This window comes from Myxine glutinosa, chromosome 3, assembly GCF_964187855.1.
Source record: "Myxine glutinosa chromosome 3, kmMyxGlut1.1, whole genome shotgun sequence".
Classification (NCBI taxonomy): Eukaryota; Metazoa; Chordata; class Myxini; order Myxiniformes; family Myxinidae; genus Myxine; species Myxine glutinosa.
The window spans coordinates 36981729-36999710 of NC_136263.1; the positions used below are offsets into that span (position 1 = coordinate 36981729).

The window sequence follows — 17982 nt, forward strand, 5'->3', positions numbered from 1 at the left end:
TAAATGCTTCATGATATTTGTTGTATTATATCACCTTTAGCTATCAATATTATTGAAATGAAGATCAATTAGCTGTATGTTGAAATATGTTGAAAAAGTCAAAACTTTACATGGGGTGTACTTACTTTTTCACGTGACTATCTCTTCTCTCTTCTCTTCTCTTCTCTCTTCTCTTCTCTCTTCTCTTCTCTTCTCTCTATACTATAAAAGAAAGTTTTTGTTTGTCTGCGCGCGCTAATCTCCTGAACCGTGAAAGATAGAAGGAAACCTCCAATACAAAAAATGTCGGGACGGGCCCCGGGAAGGTTTTAGGCTAGGTGGCGAGGCCGTTCAAGGCCCACCTCGCCCGGGCCGGGCCCATTTCACAATTAAAAGCTGAGCTGAATTGTAGCAGTCAATCTTCTACGGCCGCGAGTAAAAGTTGAATTATAGTCGTAAATTCATTCAAAAAGAACCCGGGCAATGCCGGGTGCTTTCGGCTAGTGTATATATATATATATATATATATATATATATATATATACACAGTGTATATATATATATATATATTAGTTAACTCCGGTGGATGATCAATCGGTGCAGCATTTTGTTGACGGATGACAATAACGTTTTATTTAACCAAGAAGGTGATTTGTTGTTGTTGTTGTTTGGACATGTTGGTATCATAGTTATTAAATACTGCTCGTCACAATTGACAAAAAAGAGTCAAATTACTGAAGTTCATTTTATTTTCGTTAAAGTTGCCAAAAAATGGATACTAATCATGATTGAAATGAATTCTTATTACCGAAGTTGATTCTGAAAAGATGCGTGCGCTGTGTAACAAAGTTTGCTGCAACGAAAAACTTTCTCATTTATAGAATGGCTGGACCTCCTTTCAAAGGCCCAACGACGCCGTGCTGACGACCAAAGGGGCCTGCTGAGAAAGGAAGACTTGGTGTTACCTGACTTTCTGAAAATGGTATCTTCAGGTGAAGAAAGTCCGGCTTCGAGTGATGCTGAATACACTTCGTCGAATTCGGAATTACACGGGAGCCCGTTACGAAACACCCCGTCCGCGTCTCACTCCGCAACGTCTCTAGACCACAATGCCACGGTAAAGCTACGTAGCCATGCGCAGCCTGTGGGCGTGGCTTTATCGAGTCCTGATCGGGCCCGCACGAGCCCCGCTCACCGCAGGTCCGTATCGTCCTCGGCCTCGTTGCAGACACCGACCCAAAACATCACGAGTGCGTCCTCGGATGAGCAGATCATAGAGATGCCCTATGCGCACAACTGTGCCGGGTGGCAAAGCCCAGAAAAGAGGACGAGCTAGTTTTTGTGTGCTCTCTACGTACCCTCTCCATTCCAGGTCAACAATATCCTGGAAAACTCATTCCTCTTCCAGTATTTTTGCCGCCGATTGCATACTTTGTGCTCGCCGCTCCGTCTCAGTGTTTTTTCCTTCGTTGTATCAATTTGGCCACCGCCATATTTGGCGACATGCCGATCCTCTCTCTGCATGAGGTTTTGTAAAGGTGGATTCCTCCGACCGAAGGCACACGGAATGTACAAACACAGTGCCGAGCTGTGATGGAACCCAAAGCGGTTTTGACCTCTTGTTGGTCACCGCCTCCGATCGTCAATTTGTACCTTGCTTTGGAGGTGAACCTGCCATAAAAGTGTCTCGAGGCACTCGGCATCGTTTCCTATCTAGCATGAAGATTGGTCAACATTATGGATTTGAATCTTGGGGCCTGGAATCAAAAACACTTCCTGGCCACCTCAATCCCCTGGCTCACACTGTTCTTTCGATCTCTGCTTATCGGGATTCTTCTCAAATGCTGAAAAAGCCGATTTTTAAATCGTCATTCATGTGTCGGTGTATTCTTTTTTTGTTTCCCGAAGCGTTGCATGAAAATACCGAGCTGTATTTGAGAATCATGATCGCAAATGATTCATGAAACTTCATTGTGAGTAGATTAGGCAACGATGGAAAGGTTTTGCCTTCTCTTAAAGCCAAACTTTACCGACATGTACATTATTTTTTAACAGGCTCGTAGTGGAGCTGCCAGACGCACACTGACATATAGACACAAGACACAACACAGGGATGATACGCGAGACAAACACGGACACTGAGCTTGGAGGAAGTGACGTCACTTCCCGGGGCACTCTGGGTACAATGGCGCCATCTTTTTCACCGCACTCGGCAGGGCATTTCTTAAGGAGGGATTTCCTCCTCCCCATGGATGCCAACATATGGGGATTGTCCATGCTCTTAGCCTTTTAAAGGCTGAACGTCAAACAAGGAAGCAGGACATTTAACAAGACAGGGCAGGACATTTTAAAGTCTTTGGTATGACTTGGTCAGGGTTTGCACGGCCGCCCTCCAAGACCCTTTACTTCCCCCAACTCGAGTTTTTTTTCCTTATCCTTCAATTACAAGAGAGAACATTTCACATGAAATGCAGAATTTTGATTTTTATTAGTAGTGGGATGGATGGATGGAGGACGGGAGAGGGGGTGAGCAGTTGAAACGTGTTTCCGAGGTCGTACTACGTTCTTCCATTTACTTGAGTATTGACTGTTTCTTGAGAATTGAATGTTCTAAATGGCACGCTAATCCACTCTGCTGTGTCATTTTCATAAATGCCAATTGATATAACATGTGTGTATCATACGTGGAAAGTGTTCATGCATGAATTATCATCATGATTGTACTATACTCGTTTCAGAGCGTCAGCGCCGCCGAGGCTGTCTCCTGACAAGAGCTACGTTGGGTGGTTTTGCCTTTGCCTTCCAGGTAGTCAGTCCGGGTAGGCATTTGTAATTTGTTCAGTGGGAGTAATTGTTTGGCGAAAGGCACCGGGGGATGTTTGAGGTCCACCAACGACCAGTGCCAGCAGACGGGTCTTCTGGCTTAACGTCCACCCAAGTGACGGTGCCCATATTGATCCCTCTGCATGCCTGCGAAATACCAGGATGACAGTTTATAGGTGGACCTAGATTCCAACTCAGGTTGACAGATCAACGATAAGTGTGCATACCTCCACGCTGTTCCTAATGCATGAATAACAAAACGGGCACACGGTAGTGCGCACACCTCCGCCAGGCTGCAGTTTCCTTTTTCTATCCCACTGATAGGCCAGATCTGTATCCGGAACTTAACCAGAATCTAATCGGCTTGTTCTTGTCACCTACCCAACTCATCCACCAAGTTTTGTCATAATCCGTCCACAACTTTTTGAGACATCTTCCTATATATAGTTATTGATCCTATCTCTCAATGGCGATGAATCACTTTAAAAAAAATTTAAATCCCTTATCCAGATCCGGATTCGTATCTTCACCAAAAGTGAATCAGTTCTTTCTTCCTTATCCAGATCTGAGCTGTATTTGAATGCTTATCCAAATCAGTTCTTTCTTCCTTTTGGACAGAAACTTTTCACCAGGTTTCTGTCCAAAGATTTGTTGTTGCTGTTGTTACCTCCTGCCACCGAAGCTGGAATGAGGTTGTTTTCACCCCCTGTTTGTCGATCTGTTTGTGAGTTCGATGTCTCAAACTTGTGGACGGATTTGGACGAAACTTGGCGAAAAGTTTTGCTGTGTGACAAGGAAGAATCGATTCGATATCTGGTGAAGATCCAGATTGGATAATTCTTTTTCGTGATTCTTCACCATTGAGTGATGGCGCCAAAAACGATATCTGGTGAAGATCCAGATTGGAGATTTTTTTTTCGTGATTCTTCACCATTGAGTGATGGCGCCAAAAACGATATCTGGTGAAGATTCAGATTGGAGATTTCTTTTTTCGTGATTCTTCACCATTGAGTGATGGCGCCAAAAACGATATCTGGTGAAGATCCAGATTGGAGATTTTTTTTTTCGTGATTTTTCACCATTGAGTGATGGCGCCAAAAACGATATCTGGTGAAGATCCAGATTGGACATTTTTTTTTCGTGATTCTTCACCATTGAGTGATGGCGCCAAAAACGATATCTGGTGAAGATCCAGATTGGAGATTTTTTTTTCGTGATTCTTCACCATTGAGTGATGGCGCCAATAACGATATCTGGTGAAGATCCAGATTGGAGATTTTTTTTTTCGTGATTCTTCACCATTGAGTGGTGGTGCCAAAAACGATATCTGGTGAAGATTCAGATTGGAGATTTTTTTTTTCGTGATTCTTCACCATTGAGTGATGGCGCCAAAAACGATATCTGGTGAAGATCCAGATTGGACATTTTTTTTTTCGTGATTTTTCACCATTGAGTGATGGCGCCAAAAACGATATCTGGTGAAGATCCAGATTGGACATTTTTTTTTCGTGATTCTTCACCATTGAGTGATGGCGCCAAAAACGATATCTGGTGAAGATCCAGATTGGATCATTTTTTTTTGTGATTCTTCACCACTGAGTGATGGCGCCAAAAACGATATCTGGTGAAGATCCATATTGGAGAATTTGTTTTTCGTGATTCTTCACCATTGAGTGATGGCGCCAAAAACGATATCTGGTGAAGATCCAGATTGGAGAATTTTTTTTCGTGATTCTTCACCATTGAGTGATGGCGCCAAAAACGATATCTGGTGAAGATCCAGATTGGAGATTTTTTTTTCGTGATTCTTCACCATTGAGTGATGGCGCCAAAAACGATATCTGGTGAAGATCCATATTGGAGAATTTGTTTTTCGTGATTCTTCACCATTGAGTGATGGCGCCAAAAACGATATATAGCACTACATTTCAAAAAGTTGTTGATGACTTATGACCAAACTTAGCGGATGAGTTTGCTAAGTGACAAGAACGAGCCGATTCGATTTTGGATTCAGGTTAAAATCCAGATCCGATCTGTCGGTGGATAGAAAATGTAAACTGTTCACTTGGTGGAGGTGTGTACTCTACCGGGTGGTCGTTCTCCTTGTTGTTCCCTGTGTTGTGTGATTAATACTTTGGCAAGCGCTTCCATTTCACAGCCTATTAGCTACGTCATAACAGTTTTTGCCTTCGAATAAAATAAATAAATATTAATTAAATAAATAACTACGAATGTTGTATCGTTAATTTAAAAAGTTTGGAGGTTGAGGCTTTCTGGATCACAAAAAATAATTTATTTTGGCTGACATGACGTCACTCTCATTCCCGCTTTTGCAATGTTTATAAATCAACCTGAATATAATAATTTGATGTAAACATTTTTGTTGATTTTTCTTTTTTAATGGGATGGGAATGCCGCTTCCAAATGGATGTCATGGTGTACATAAAGAAACAACTTTATCATTTTAATTTTGCCTTTGTGTATTTATTTACCTTTGCACATTTGAATTATACCTGCGCCGCCTTGGGCGTGATTAATGACGTTATCGATGGTCACGCGCGTGAATGACGTAATAGATGCTCACGCGCGCTAATAGAACTTGCGATGGATCACGTGTGCTCCGTGCTCGTTGTAATCCTGAAGGCTGACCCAGAGGGTGTTGAACTCGGGTAAACCGGCGACCATGGAACCGCCCAGCCACACCGCGTGGATCGGCTGAGGGTGGACGAACACGTCGGTCTTGAAACCGGGTGAAGCCCGGATGGAAATGTCCCTGTACATCCGCTCGTGAAAGCCTCTGGTTTTGACGGCGCCCCCGGCGAGCACCACGTTGCGAAACAACACGTCGTGGAGTGACGCGTCGGACGCTTTGATTGCGTCATAGAAGTGCTGCACGAGACCCGCCGTCTTCCCGCCAATCAGGGCCGGCTGGAAGAGTATTTCCGGACAACGGCGAAGGTCTTGCCCCAAGAGGACGTGGTTCCCGTCGGGCAATTTGAAATCGACCACCTGGTCCTCGAGGACCGTTTGGCCGGCGAAGTCCAGCGGCACGTAGCAGCAACCTTTCTTCATGTTGTTCATCAGGTGGTTGTCCCCGAGGTTGACCCCGTCGGCTCGCAGGAGGTTCTGTAACAGGATGGTGACGTCACCGCCGGCGAGGTTCATGCGAGTGGTGGCGTGCGGGAGGACGTAACCATGGGAACATGGCGTGCAGTGGGTGACCCCCTCCCCGACCTCGACCACCATGCCGGATACACGACCCGAGGAGAACAGAGACAGTGTCGGTTGGTGCGCGATGTGCAGCGCTGGGCAACGGAAGACCTCGAAGGCGATTTCCGCCGTGGTGTCCCTGGTCGCACGAAGGTTCAGGGGCGGATCCGCCAGCATGAGGTTGTGATCGCCGGGGTTCACCCCTAGCTCGTTGGAGAACACGTGGTTCCAGAGGTCTTCCAGCGCGTCCCAGTCACATACAAGTCCACGCACCACGGGGTTCACCAGGTGCACGTTTCTCGGACGTTGAACGAGGTCGTTGTTCCTCGAGGTCTCCACTTTCAACGGAAGGTGGATTCTGACCGACGGCCGTTTCATCCCGGCCATTCCGGCTTTGCATTGCCGAGAGCCGTTGTCGATCACGATGGCTGGGGCTTCCATCACCTGGTTTGCCATGTCCAGGTAATTATCGAGTCGCTTCAATTGGGACGAAGAGCTCGGCGCTGCACTCAACGGAACTCCCGGAATGTACACTCGTTCTGTATTGTGATGTAAAACGGAGCATTGTGACGTCATTGAGCTCGGCGCAACAGGCAATGGAATTCCCGGAATGTACACTCGTTCTGTATTGTGATGTAGAACGGAACACCTGTGACGTCATTGAGCTTTGCGCAGCAGCCAATGGAATCCCCGGAATGTACTCATTCTGCATTGTGATGTAGAACGAACACCTGTGACGTCATTGAGCTCGCGCAGCAGCCAATGGAATCCCCGGAATGTACGCTCATTCTGTATTGTGATGTAGAACGGAGCACCTGTGACGTCATTGAGCTCGCGCAGCAGCCAATGGAATCCCCGGAATGTACACTCATTCTGTATTGTGATGTAGAACGGAGCACCTGTGACGTCATTGAGCTCGCGCAGCAGCCAATGGTATCCCCGGAATGTACGCTCATTCTGTATTGTGATGTAGAACGGAGCACCTGTGACGTCATTGAGCTCAGGCAGCAGCCAATGGTATCCCCGGAATGTACGCTCATTCTGTATTGTGATGTAGAACGGAACACCTGTGACGTCATTGAGCTCGGCGCAGCAGCCAATGGAATCCCCGGAATATACACTCGTTCTGTATTGTGATGTAGAATGGAGCACCTGTGACGGCATTGAGCTATACGCAGCAGCCAATGGAATCCCCCGAATGTACACTAGTTACCTTCGCGCTCGCCATGGAAGAGAGGGCATTGGATTTGTGTCCGTTTGTCTGTCTGTCTGCACAGAATAAGTATGCTTTTCTCTGCAAATGTTGGTCCGATTGACAGGAAATCTTCACCATAGGTGTGTTTCCTCCTGTAGAATTATTGAATGATAATTATGACGTCATAGGTCACGTGGTACGGGCGCCATCTTGAAAAAACCGAAAAGCTTTGCACCTCTATCTCCGAAAGCACTGCGGAGAAAAATTGAGATGTGGCTCATTGTAAAGAACTATCCATGGGGAATAACATATGTTAATGGTGATGTCATAGGTGCCTCCATTATGACGTCATAATTCGACAAGAACAAAACTTCATCCAAACAGGATGAAATTTATTGAGCATCATCTAGGGATAAATTGGTGGAGAAAAAAAAAAGACGTCATCGGTCACATGGTTCGGCCGCCATTTTTTTAAAACACAAAAGTCTTAAAAACGACTCAACCTTTTTCTTAGAAATGGCTGAACAGATGAAGGTGAAACATTACATGCATGATCGCATACCCATGAAACAAAAAGGACTGCAACCATGATGTCATAGGTCACATGGTTTGGCAGCTATGACTTTTCAAGAATAAACCTTTAAAAAAGCCACTCCTCCAGAACGCCTGAACAGATCTAATGGAAACTTCACATATATGTTCCCCATGCCTTGGGGTGACCCTGGCTTCCTTGAATAATTCATGTCACATGGTTTGGCGGCCATATTGAATTGAACGAAAATCTTTTTAAAATTATATCTCTTTAACCGTTTAATTGATCAATGTGAAACTTAAAAGTAATGTAGTAGTCGTAAAGCGGAACAGGTGTTTACAATTTCAACATAATTGGCCTTACGGTCTGGCAGTCAGAAGTTGTTGTTGTTGGAAGAAGAAGAAACTATACTATATTATATTCTCCAGCCATGGAAATATATCTATTATGTACTGTTTGAAGTCGGTGACATCCTGTCTATTTATTACGTACGTCTATTAATTATGTACTGTCGGAATGTACCTTTCGACACTTTGGACTGTTGAGACTCATTGGACCTTTGAGGAACCTTTAAGACCCCCCCCCCCCCCCTGCAAGACCCTTAAGACCACCAATATCCCAAAATACCCCGAAGACCCTTGAATACAATAAAGAACCAGAGGACCCCGATGACTCAAAAGACCCCAGGGACAGCCTCATTAAAAAAAAAAAATTCAAATGCAATACTGAATTCAGTTTTATAAAGAGGACGTCATGTGTCATGTGTGTCTGATGAAAGTGAGGTTGTACAAAATAATGAAAGAATGTACAAAATACACCACACAAACACATCCTGGTGAGGGTCTGCAAACTCTGATCGCTCTTTCTTGTTGTGTATTGTGATCAACAACAGAGCATTGTGACGTCATTGAGCTTCTCCCGTAGTTTGCAAATCCCACGGACGTCACCAAGACCGTTTGTTCTGGCTGTTTCCTTGATTGATGATAGCATGGACAATGAACCATAGGTTGGCTACCATTGCACATGCTTTAATTGGGCCTAATGAAGTGGCCTTGACAAAGAAGTAAAAAAATATTATAAACCACAAACACGTATGATTACCTTTTCAAAGCCGCTACGGTTGTTTAACACAAAACTGAAAGGGACGAATCCCAACGTTCTTGAGGCATTAGATGCTTACTGCATCCCCCATCAGACTAACGGACCCAAGCATAGATCTACTGTAATCTATATACCCCAGAGGGGGATAAATAACATGACCCTTCCTGTCGCTCCATTCGGGAATGGGTGTACTTGTGAATAAAATTGTAAAATAAATATCGCTATGATTCTGGACCCTGTATTTCAAACTTTTCACGATGTATGTACCATATTCAGCACACTTTTATCAAACAGTTATACTTACATATATGTATATCATGCATACCCTGGTGTTGGGCTAGCGGCTAGGGTGCCGGCTTAGGATCCGAGGATCCTGGGTTCGTAATCCCGGTCGATCGCTGAATTAACGCCAGGGGGGTTGATTCAGCCTGTCATCCTTCCGAGGTCAGCTAATTGAGTACCAGTTCACTGGTAATTCCCTGTGAATCCGGGTGAAGGGTTGGCGTCAGGTGGCAAAAAGGTGGCAAAAAGGGTTGGCGTCAGGAAGGGCATCCGGCCGTAAAACATTGCTTCAAAAAGGGGACCAAAAAACAACAACAAGCACGGTTCCCAAAAAAGGCCAACCCCCGCTTTGCGGGGAAAAATGGCCTCTAAAGGTGGTTATTTATTTTTTATATGCATACCATTGTTAGTCTCACCCTGAAGGAGTTGTAAGACTATTGTGTTTGTCTGTGTGTTCACCTTTATATATTTAGTTACCTCCATCCACATAGGGTGGATGGAGGTTAGTTTTCACCCCTGTCTGTTTGTCCGTTTGTCCGTTTGTTACTTGCCGGAATAGATTCCGGCAAGTATGTTGGTTGGTTGGTTTGTCTGTCCGTCTGTCTGTCTGTTTGTGCACAGTACTACATCTACATCGTTGCACATAGAATCGCCATATTTTACAGACATATTTGCCTTGCCCTGGAATAGACTGTGCCCAATCTTTAACTCTCTCGGCCCAAGGCATCCATTATGACGTCATAATTCGACAAGTACAAAACTTCATCCAATCAAGATGCAATTTATTGAGCACCATGTCGGCATAAACTGGTGGAGGAAAAAAACAATGATGACGTCATTGGTCACGTGGTTCGGCTGCCATCTTGGTAAAACCGAAAAACTTTGCACCTCTATATCTCCGAAAGTGCTGAATAGAAAAAATTGAGATGGCTCATTGTAAAGATCTCTCCATGGGGAATAAAATATGTTAATGATGATGTCATAGGTGCCTCCATTATGACGTCATAATTCGACAAGTACAAAACTTCATCCGATCGTGCGGTCGTTCATTCATCCCTGCCTCCCTCTGGAAGGTTCCACGGCCTACCATTGGCCGATGTTGGTCACGTGAGGTCGTTCATTCAGCCCCGCCTCCCTCTGGAAGGTTCCACGGCCCATGCTCGCCCACCCACGAACCAACGTCTTCTTCAACAATACAGGAGGGGTTGGAATCCTGCCTAACTCAACGCATATATGCTTTAATTACTACACTGTGGCGGACACGATGGCTCGATGGCGCAGAGACATAATTCCGCGCACCAGCGGGTGGCGGCCATGCCCCAGGTAGGGCATGGCCTGGAGATATATACGCGGGCTCGCTGCCGCGCGCCAGTTAGTGCAGATGAGTGAGCAAGTAATAAAGAGCTCGATAATAACCAAAGCGTTGTGGCCTACCTTTGTTCAACGTGTGTGCTCCTGCACCACACTGGTGACCTCCGACTGGTTCAACCGTAGTTGAACCCCCGAACGCGCAATGGCCATCAACGCGGTCGCGATCAAGCTACCGGAGTTCTGGGAAGCGCAGGCCGACACCTGGTTTCTTCAGGCAGAGGCCCAATTCCAGCTCCGGGGCGTCATGGCGGACGACATGAGGTACTTCTACGTGGTCGCTGCCCTTGGCTCCGGCACGGCCGCGTGCATCATGTCCTTCCTCCGGCACCCGCCGGACGAGGGCAAGTACGCGGCGCTCAAGCAGCTGCTCCTCGATACGTTTGGCCTCCCAGAGGCCGACCGCGCCGACTGTCTTTTGGACCTTCCCGCCCTCGGGGACACACGCCCGTCCACCCACATGGATTACATGCTATCCCTGCTCGGCGACGGCCGCATGGATTTCCTGTTCCGTGCTCTCTTCCTCCGCGCGCTGCCTGTACAGGTACGGCTCGCGTTGGCCGGGTCGACCATTATGGAACTGCAGGCCCTGGCCAGGGAGGCGGACAAGTACTTCACAGCCCACGATGCGTGGCCGGCATATAGCACGGCCGTCGTGGGTCCCGGCGCCGCGCACGGCACGTGTGGTTCGGATCCTTCTGAGCACGGCGTAGGTTTGGCGGATCCGTGCGTGGCCACTGCCACGCCGAGCCCACCACCGTCGTCGCAACCGGCGCGGCAACCACCACCGGGCCAGACCTGGTGCCGTTTCCATGCAAGGTTCGGCCACAAGGCCAGGTCCTGTCACCCGCCTTGTACTTTTGGCAGGTCGGGAAACGACCAGGCCGGAGCTCGCTTCCTGCCATGAGCGTCGGCCATACTGGCAGCCTGTTGTTCATAACGGACACCTCCTCAGGTCGTCGCTTCCTGTGCAACACAGGAGCGCAGGTGAGTGTCCTCCCTGCTTCCGCGTCCGACCGGCAAGCTGCGGGCCGGGGCCCCACTTTGCTTGCCGCCAACGGCACGCCCATCCGCACGTTCGGGAAGCATTGCCTCTCGCTGCGGTTCGGAGGGCAGCGCTTTCAGTGGTCGTTCGTTACTGCTAGTGTCCCCATGGGCCTACTCGGAGCGGACTTCCTCTGTGCGCATGGGCTGCTGGTGGACGTGAGGCACAGACGCCTTGTCCAGGCCGAAACCTTCAGCTCGCTTGCTTGCACGCTGAGCAGTTCGTTGAGCTGCTCCCTGGGTGGCTCACCGAGCGGCTCGCCAAGTGGCTTGCTGAGCGGTTCGGTTCCGGCAAGGTTGGTCTGCACGCTTCCGGCAGCGGACGAGTTCACACGCCTCCTCGCCAGTTTCCCGGCCCTCACGCGGCCCACTTTCTCGGCGGTGGCCGTCAAGCACGGGATGGAGCATCACATCCCCACCGTTGGGCCACCGGTCTACGCCCGGGCGCGCCGCCTCGACCCGGCGAAGCTCGCCGTGGCGCAGGGGGAGTTCGCCACGCTGGAGCGACTGGGCATCGTCCGGCGCTCCAACAGCGCATGGGCATCGCCGCTGCACATCGTGCCCAAGCCTGGCGGCGGGTGGCGGCCGTGCGGCGACTGGCGGCCGTGCAGCGACTACCGCCGCCTCAACGATGCTACCACCCCCGACCGCTACCCGGTCCCTCACATCCAAGACTTTTCCGCCCGGTTGGCGAACATGTCCCTCTTCTCAAAGGTGGACCTCATCCGCGGATACCACCAGGTCCCCGTCAGGCCAGAGGACATACCGAAGACGGCCGTCATTACACCATTCGGCCTCGTCGAGTTTCTGCGGATACCCTTTGGGTTGAAGAATACGGCCCAGGCGTTCCAGCGGCTGATGGACAGCGTCTTGCGCGACTTGGATTTCGTTTACGTCTACCTGGACGACATCCTCGTCGCAAGTGCGTCCCGTGAGGAGCACCTCCGCCATCTCCGCACGCTCTTCGAACGCCTGGACCGGCATGGCCTGATCGTCAACCCCGCCAAGTGCCGGTTCGGCGTCACCGAGATCGACCTTTTGGGGCACCGCGTCACCAGGTACGGGGCCATCCCCTTGCCGGCCAAGGTGGAGGCGGTCAGGGGTTTTCTGCGCACCCGCACCATCAAGGGGCTCCAGGAGTTCCTGGGCATGGTGAACTTCTATCACCGTTTCTTGCCCCGCATCGCCCAGCTCCTGCGCCCCCTGCACGAGGCCCTCCTGGGGAAGCCGGGCAAAGGCGACGTTGCCTGGACCGAGCCGATGGACGCGGCGTTCGCGGGCGCGAAGCACGCCTTGGCTAACGCCACCATGCTCGCGCACCCGGCGCCCGATGCACCGATCGCCCTCACCACAGACGCGTCGGACTATGCGGTGGGCGCGGTGCACGAGCAATGGGTGAAGGGGGCTTGGCAGCCGCTGGCGTTCTTTAGCCTGCAGCTCCGCCCGCACGAACGGTGGTACAGTACCTTCGACCGCGAGCTGCTCGGGCTCCACCTGGCGGTCCGGCACTTCCGCCATCTGCTCGAGGGCCGCCCGTTCGCGGCCTTCGTCGACCATAAGCCCCTGGTTTTCGCGATGGCCAAGGTCGCCGAGCCGTGGTCGGCCCGGCAGCAGCGTCACCTCTCGGCCGTGTCCGAGTACACGACGGACATCCGGCACGTCGCGGGGAAGGACAACCCAGTGGCGGATTGCCTTTCCCGGGCCCTCGCCCACGCGGTCCACCTCGGGATCGACTATGCCCGGATGGCGGCGGACCAGTCCGCCGATCCCCCCATCCAGGCTTTTCGGACCGCCGTCACGGGCCTCCGCGTCGCCGAGGTACCGTTCGACGGTGCGGGCGCGGCCCTCTTGTGCGACGTCTCCCTCGGCCGGCCTCGCCCAATCGTGCCCGCTGGCTGGGGTTTTTGACGCCATCCACGGCCTGTTCCACCCGGGCACGAAGGCCTCCCAAAAGCTGGTCGCCGACAAGTTCGTCTGGCATGGCCTCCGGAAGGCCGTCCGCGATTGGGCCAGGACGTGCCTCGCGTGCCAGCGCGCGAAGGTCCACCGCCACAACCGGGCTCTGCTGGCCCCGTTTACGGTGCCCGAACGTCGGTTCGACCACGTTCACGTGGACTTGGTGGGACCTCTGCCACCCTCGCGGGGTTTCACCCACGTCCTCACCATGGTGGACCGCACCACCCGATGGCCGGAGGCCGTGCCTTTGGCAGCAACGACGGCGGCGGACGTCGCGCAGGCGTTCATCGCCACTTGGGTTGCCCGTTTCGGCGCCCCCTCGGACATCTCGTCCGACCGCGGCCCCCAGTTCACCTCGGAGCTCTGGGGGGCGGTGGCGCGGGGGCTCGGCATCCAGCTGCATCGCACCACGTTTTCGTCCGCCACGACGCCCACCGGACACCGCTGCGGCCCCCATACAACGGGCCCTTCCGCGTGCTGGAGACCGGGGCGAAGCATTTCACCCTGGACATCGGCGGTGCTCCGGACCTCGTCTCCGTGGACCACCTCAAGCCGGCCCACCTCGACTTGGACCACCCCCCGCCAGCGGCTCTGCCCCCGCGTCGGGGCCGCCCCCCGGCGGGCGGACCCCCGGCTCCGCCCAACCCCACCGTCACGCCACCCCCCTGTCCTGCACACATCCCTGATGCCACCGGAGGCATCCCCGATGGCATCCCGGCATCCCAGATGCCGCCAGCCGCCCGTGGGCGCTTCGGCTGGGTCATCCGGTTGCCCCGCAAGCTGACCGTTCAGGTGCGCGGGAATTCTGGGGGGGCGCGTGTGGCAGACACGATGGCTCGCTGGCGCAGAGACATAATTCCGCGCACCAGCGGGTGGCGGAGATATATACGCGGCTTGCTGCTGCGCGCAAGTTAGTGCGGATGAGTGAGCAAGTAATAAAGAGCTCGATAATAACCAAAGCGTTGTGGCCTACCTTTGTTCAACGTGTGTGCTCCTGCACCACAACACAATGGGAAGGGAGCTAATCTTTACATTTAATAAGAAATAACTGACTAATGCAGGATACATGTTGTCGTGTAATTAACTAGAAGGGGTTTCCTTTATTGCTCAACCGTAACAATATGTAAAGAATGAGCACCTGAGGCAAGACTATGTGCTCTAAAAGTACTGTTGTTGTATTTGGAAAGCATTTGTGGGAGTGTACTGTATAGTATTTTTTTAAATGCCTCTGTTGATGAAGGCGCCGGAGGCATTTTGTTTTCGGGTTGCCGGTCCGACTGTCTGTTCTTCCGTGCGTCCACCCATGATGTACCAAGTTTGGCATTACTTCCCTTTAGCTGTTATTAAGTTATCGTGGTAACAAAAACCTATTACAGAAACTGACCTTTAACCTTGATGCAGATATTGAATCAGTTCATCCTTGCATCATAATATTGGCGTGTGACTCCGGTTAACACCAGAGACCACGGATAGGCCTAAAGGGTTTTATTCGGAGGCAACAACCAATACGGATTTTACTATGGTCGCGCGGGAGGAAGAAGGAAAATGGAAGCTGCGTAAGCAAGAAAAACCCGATGTGCTACGAACTGCTGGATCTCCAAGAGCACGGACCGCAAGAGAGAAAATGGCATTCGGCGCACCCTTAAATAACCTTCCCGCGGTGGTGACGTCAGCCCCGGCGCGCCACCCAATCAGTGCCCTCCACCAACTCACCGGCTGGAGGTTCGCGCCTACCATGCTGCCCCTTCACTCGTTCCCTGTTCTGTGGTCATAGCGCGTGGCATTCGAGGTGGATAGGCCTGCCGGAGGTGTAGGTGGCGGCGGCCATCATTGACGGTGTCCTGGCCTGGTTTCCTTGCCTGTTCCTTCCGACATCATGTCAGGGAAGGGAATCATTTAATGTTGCGCTAGGGACCTGTCTAAATGTCTATGTTGGTCTGCATTGCCATATGGGACAAAGGTTTAGCTACCAGGTGTGACACACAGGGGCTTTATCTTTTAATCCCTACGCTACTTATCACTCGAACATCCTGGTATGCTCACAGGCATACATCATAACCGACAAAACGCCTACACATGAAGAACTTATTCCAGGGTGGTTTGCTTACCGCGACAAGCGATGCACGCTACCTATTCAGATCTATCTGCTCTACGTATCACTACGCTACCGACATAACAATATATACTTATACCAAGTTTCATCAAAATCCCATTACTGATTCACAAGTTGGCCCGGTAATAATTTTTACTTAACATGACCTCTAACCTTTGACCTCTTGACCTCAAAATCTAACCAGTTCTTCTATCCTTCATTTTACATACCTGCATCTATCATGCATGATAGATATGTAAGGACTGGGGGGAGGGGAAAGTAAAACAATGGGAGAAATGTTAAAGCGCTAAACTGAAAGTGAATTGGGATCAAAGGAGCTGGAAGGGAAGGATGTGAAGAGTGTCAGAGGATAGAGCGTGAAGAGTGGGACCAAGGTAGGGGTGTGAGGAGCAGAAATGGAGGGGTGTGAGGAGCATAAAGGAATGGGTGTGAGGAGCAGAAAGGGAGGAGTGTGAGGAGCAGAAAGGGAGGGGTGTGAGTCGTGGTGAGGGAGGGGTGTGAGGAGCAGAAAGGGAGGGCTGTGAGTAATGGTGAGGGAGGAGTGTGAGGAGCAGAAAGGGAGGGCTGTGAGTCGTGGTGAGGGAGGGGTGTGAGGAGCAGAAAGGGAGGGGTGTGAGGAGCAGAAAGGGAGGAGTGTGAGGCGCAGAAAGGGAGGGTGTGAGGAGCAGAAAGGGAGGGGTGTGAGGAGCAGAAAGGGAGGGGTGTGAGTGGTGGTGAGGGAGGGGTGTGAGGAGCAGAAAGGGAGGGGTGTGAGTGGTGGTGAGGGAGGAGTGTGAGGAGCAGAAAGGGAGGGGTGTGAGTAGTGGTGAGGGAGGGTGTGAGGAGGTGGTAGGACGGAGGTGTGGGAGTTTAGACAAAATATTCAAGGTTAGATAAGAGAATATACTATATTACCTATAACCCCATGCAACATACGCGGCCTAGTGTTTTTGAACACATTTATTCACAATTTCACTGTAAACACAATTAACAATGTCGTTTTTCTCACATACAACACTTAATGAGTCCAATGATCGAACTCTTGAGAGAGATACATACAGTTTGCCAGTGACTGAATAAAGGTTTCCGAAGTTATAAGCAAATTCTGTCAAAAGTCTGTCCCTGTGACTTGTTGATGGTCAGGAAAAGACCAAATGTATAGGAAGTGTCTTCTTTTGAATTTGAAAGGCATATTTGTATCAGATGGAACGAGAGGTATGTGTGGGATGAGAACAGTATCTGTGTTTAATCCATTCATTACACGGGCCTCCATGAAATATTGTCCTGTGGATGGCTCTATTAAGACAGAGCGTCCACGGATAGCTAATCGAGCTTACTTTGAGGCGTTTCCAATTGATGGCGGACGATACGCGAGGGGGGTGGGGGGGGGGCGTTGGGGTGAATGCCGACTTACCTGGGTGGCTTCGACAATGTCTTCACCCTTTGAAAAGAAGTCACAGAAACGGAATTTATGTGCAAAAATCAACCGCGGCTTTATTGCCGGATTCCGAGAACAAAGAAACGTGCCGTTAAAAACTAAACCCCTATATCGGGACGTCCCCACACCAGACTTCTACAACGGACACAAGAAAAAGTAATAAAAGAAATCATTGTGTTTGTGGATGCGTCTTATCTTTGTCTGGATGTCAGGTTGGTCAGGCTCCGTCCGACGCGGCTCTGGTCGGCACGAACCGCTCGGTCCTGTCTGCTCGCATACCACCGGCCCTCTGTGCGACTCGAACGGGTCGCATGCAGCTCGTTCGTCCGGCCATGCCCGGACTTGTCCATGCGGAGTTGCCCCCTCGTCCGGAACCAAGATGGGAGGTCCACCGGCACAGGAACGTGCAAAAGGCAACAGGAGAAGAAAGGAACGGGTCTCCAATGCGGGACGGCAGGAAGAGGCAGGCAGAGGTGAAGAGGCGAAGAAGCGAAGAGAAGAGCGAAGGGGCTAGGAGTCGAAGAACGTAGAGGTAAAATGTCGATCTCTTCTCACTTTTATCAGACGTCCCCTGACGTCACTGGCGCTTCCCCTCCAATCACCATTAAAGACCATGAAAGACCACGAAGGCCCAAAATATGCAAAAGATCCCAAAATATCCGAAACATCTTAAAGGCCCTTGACCATTTAGAGCAGTGGTTATTAACCTTTTTAAAGGTGCCGAACCCTAACGAAACCCACCGAACACTCGCGGAACCCCTCAAATTTGACAAAAAAATTAAGAAGAATTGCATCAATGCGTTTTCTGTTCTTCTTTTCGGGAGGCGATCTGGGAAATGCGTGGTTTTGTTTTGGCAAGGGCCACCCTCAAATCATTTTCGCATGCAAGCCTGCTCCTTTTCTTTGTTTTAATGTCCACCAGTTTCGAAAACGCATGCTCGCAGAGATACGTTGTAACGAAT

General features: G+C 50.4%; 3 protein-coding genes across 7 annotated transcripts in view; 2 read left to right on the forward strand and 1 right to left on the reverse strand.

The window, feature by feature from the left end:
- Positions 1-5270, forward strand: part of LOC137423667 (regulator of G-protein signaling 12) — a 62947-nt gene extending 57677 nt beyond the window's left edge. For 4 of the 5 annotated variants that reach the window (XM_068111059.2, XM_068111058.2, XM_068111060.2 and 1 more), the window contains one exon: positions 861-5270. In XM_068111059.2, the coding sequence (XP_067967160.2) occupies positions 861-1315 (455 nt within the window). In that variant the 3' untranslated portion in view covers positions 1316-5270. The remainder of the gene's footprint in view (positions 1-860) is intronic. The other variant, XR_013622806.1, reaches the window with a different exon arrangement.
- C3H2orf42 (chromosome 3 C2orf42 homolog) overlaps positions 1-17982 on the forward strand; it is a 357660-nt gene that overhangs the window by 129530 nt on the left and 210148 nt on the right. The window lies entirely within an intron of this gene.
- On the reverse strand, positions 5392-6588 carry LOC137423873 (actin-5-like). The gene has a single exon (XM_068111423.1). It carries the CDS (start codon positions 6586-6588, stop codon positions 5392-5394), a length of 1197 nt encoding a protein of 398 aa, XP_067967524.1.

What these genes read in the sequence shown, in the direction of transcription:
- LOC137423873 (XM_068111423.1), bottom strand. Translation starts at nt 6,588, where the DNA reads ATGACGTCACAATGCTCCGTTTTACATCACAATACAGAACGAGTGTAC.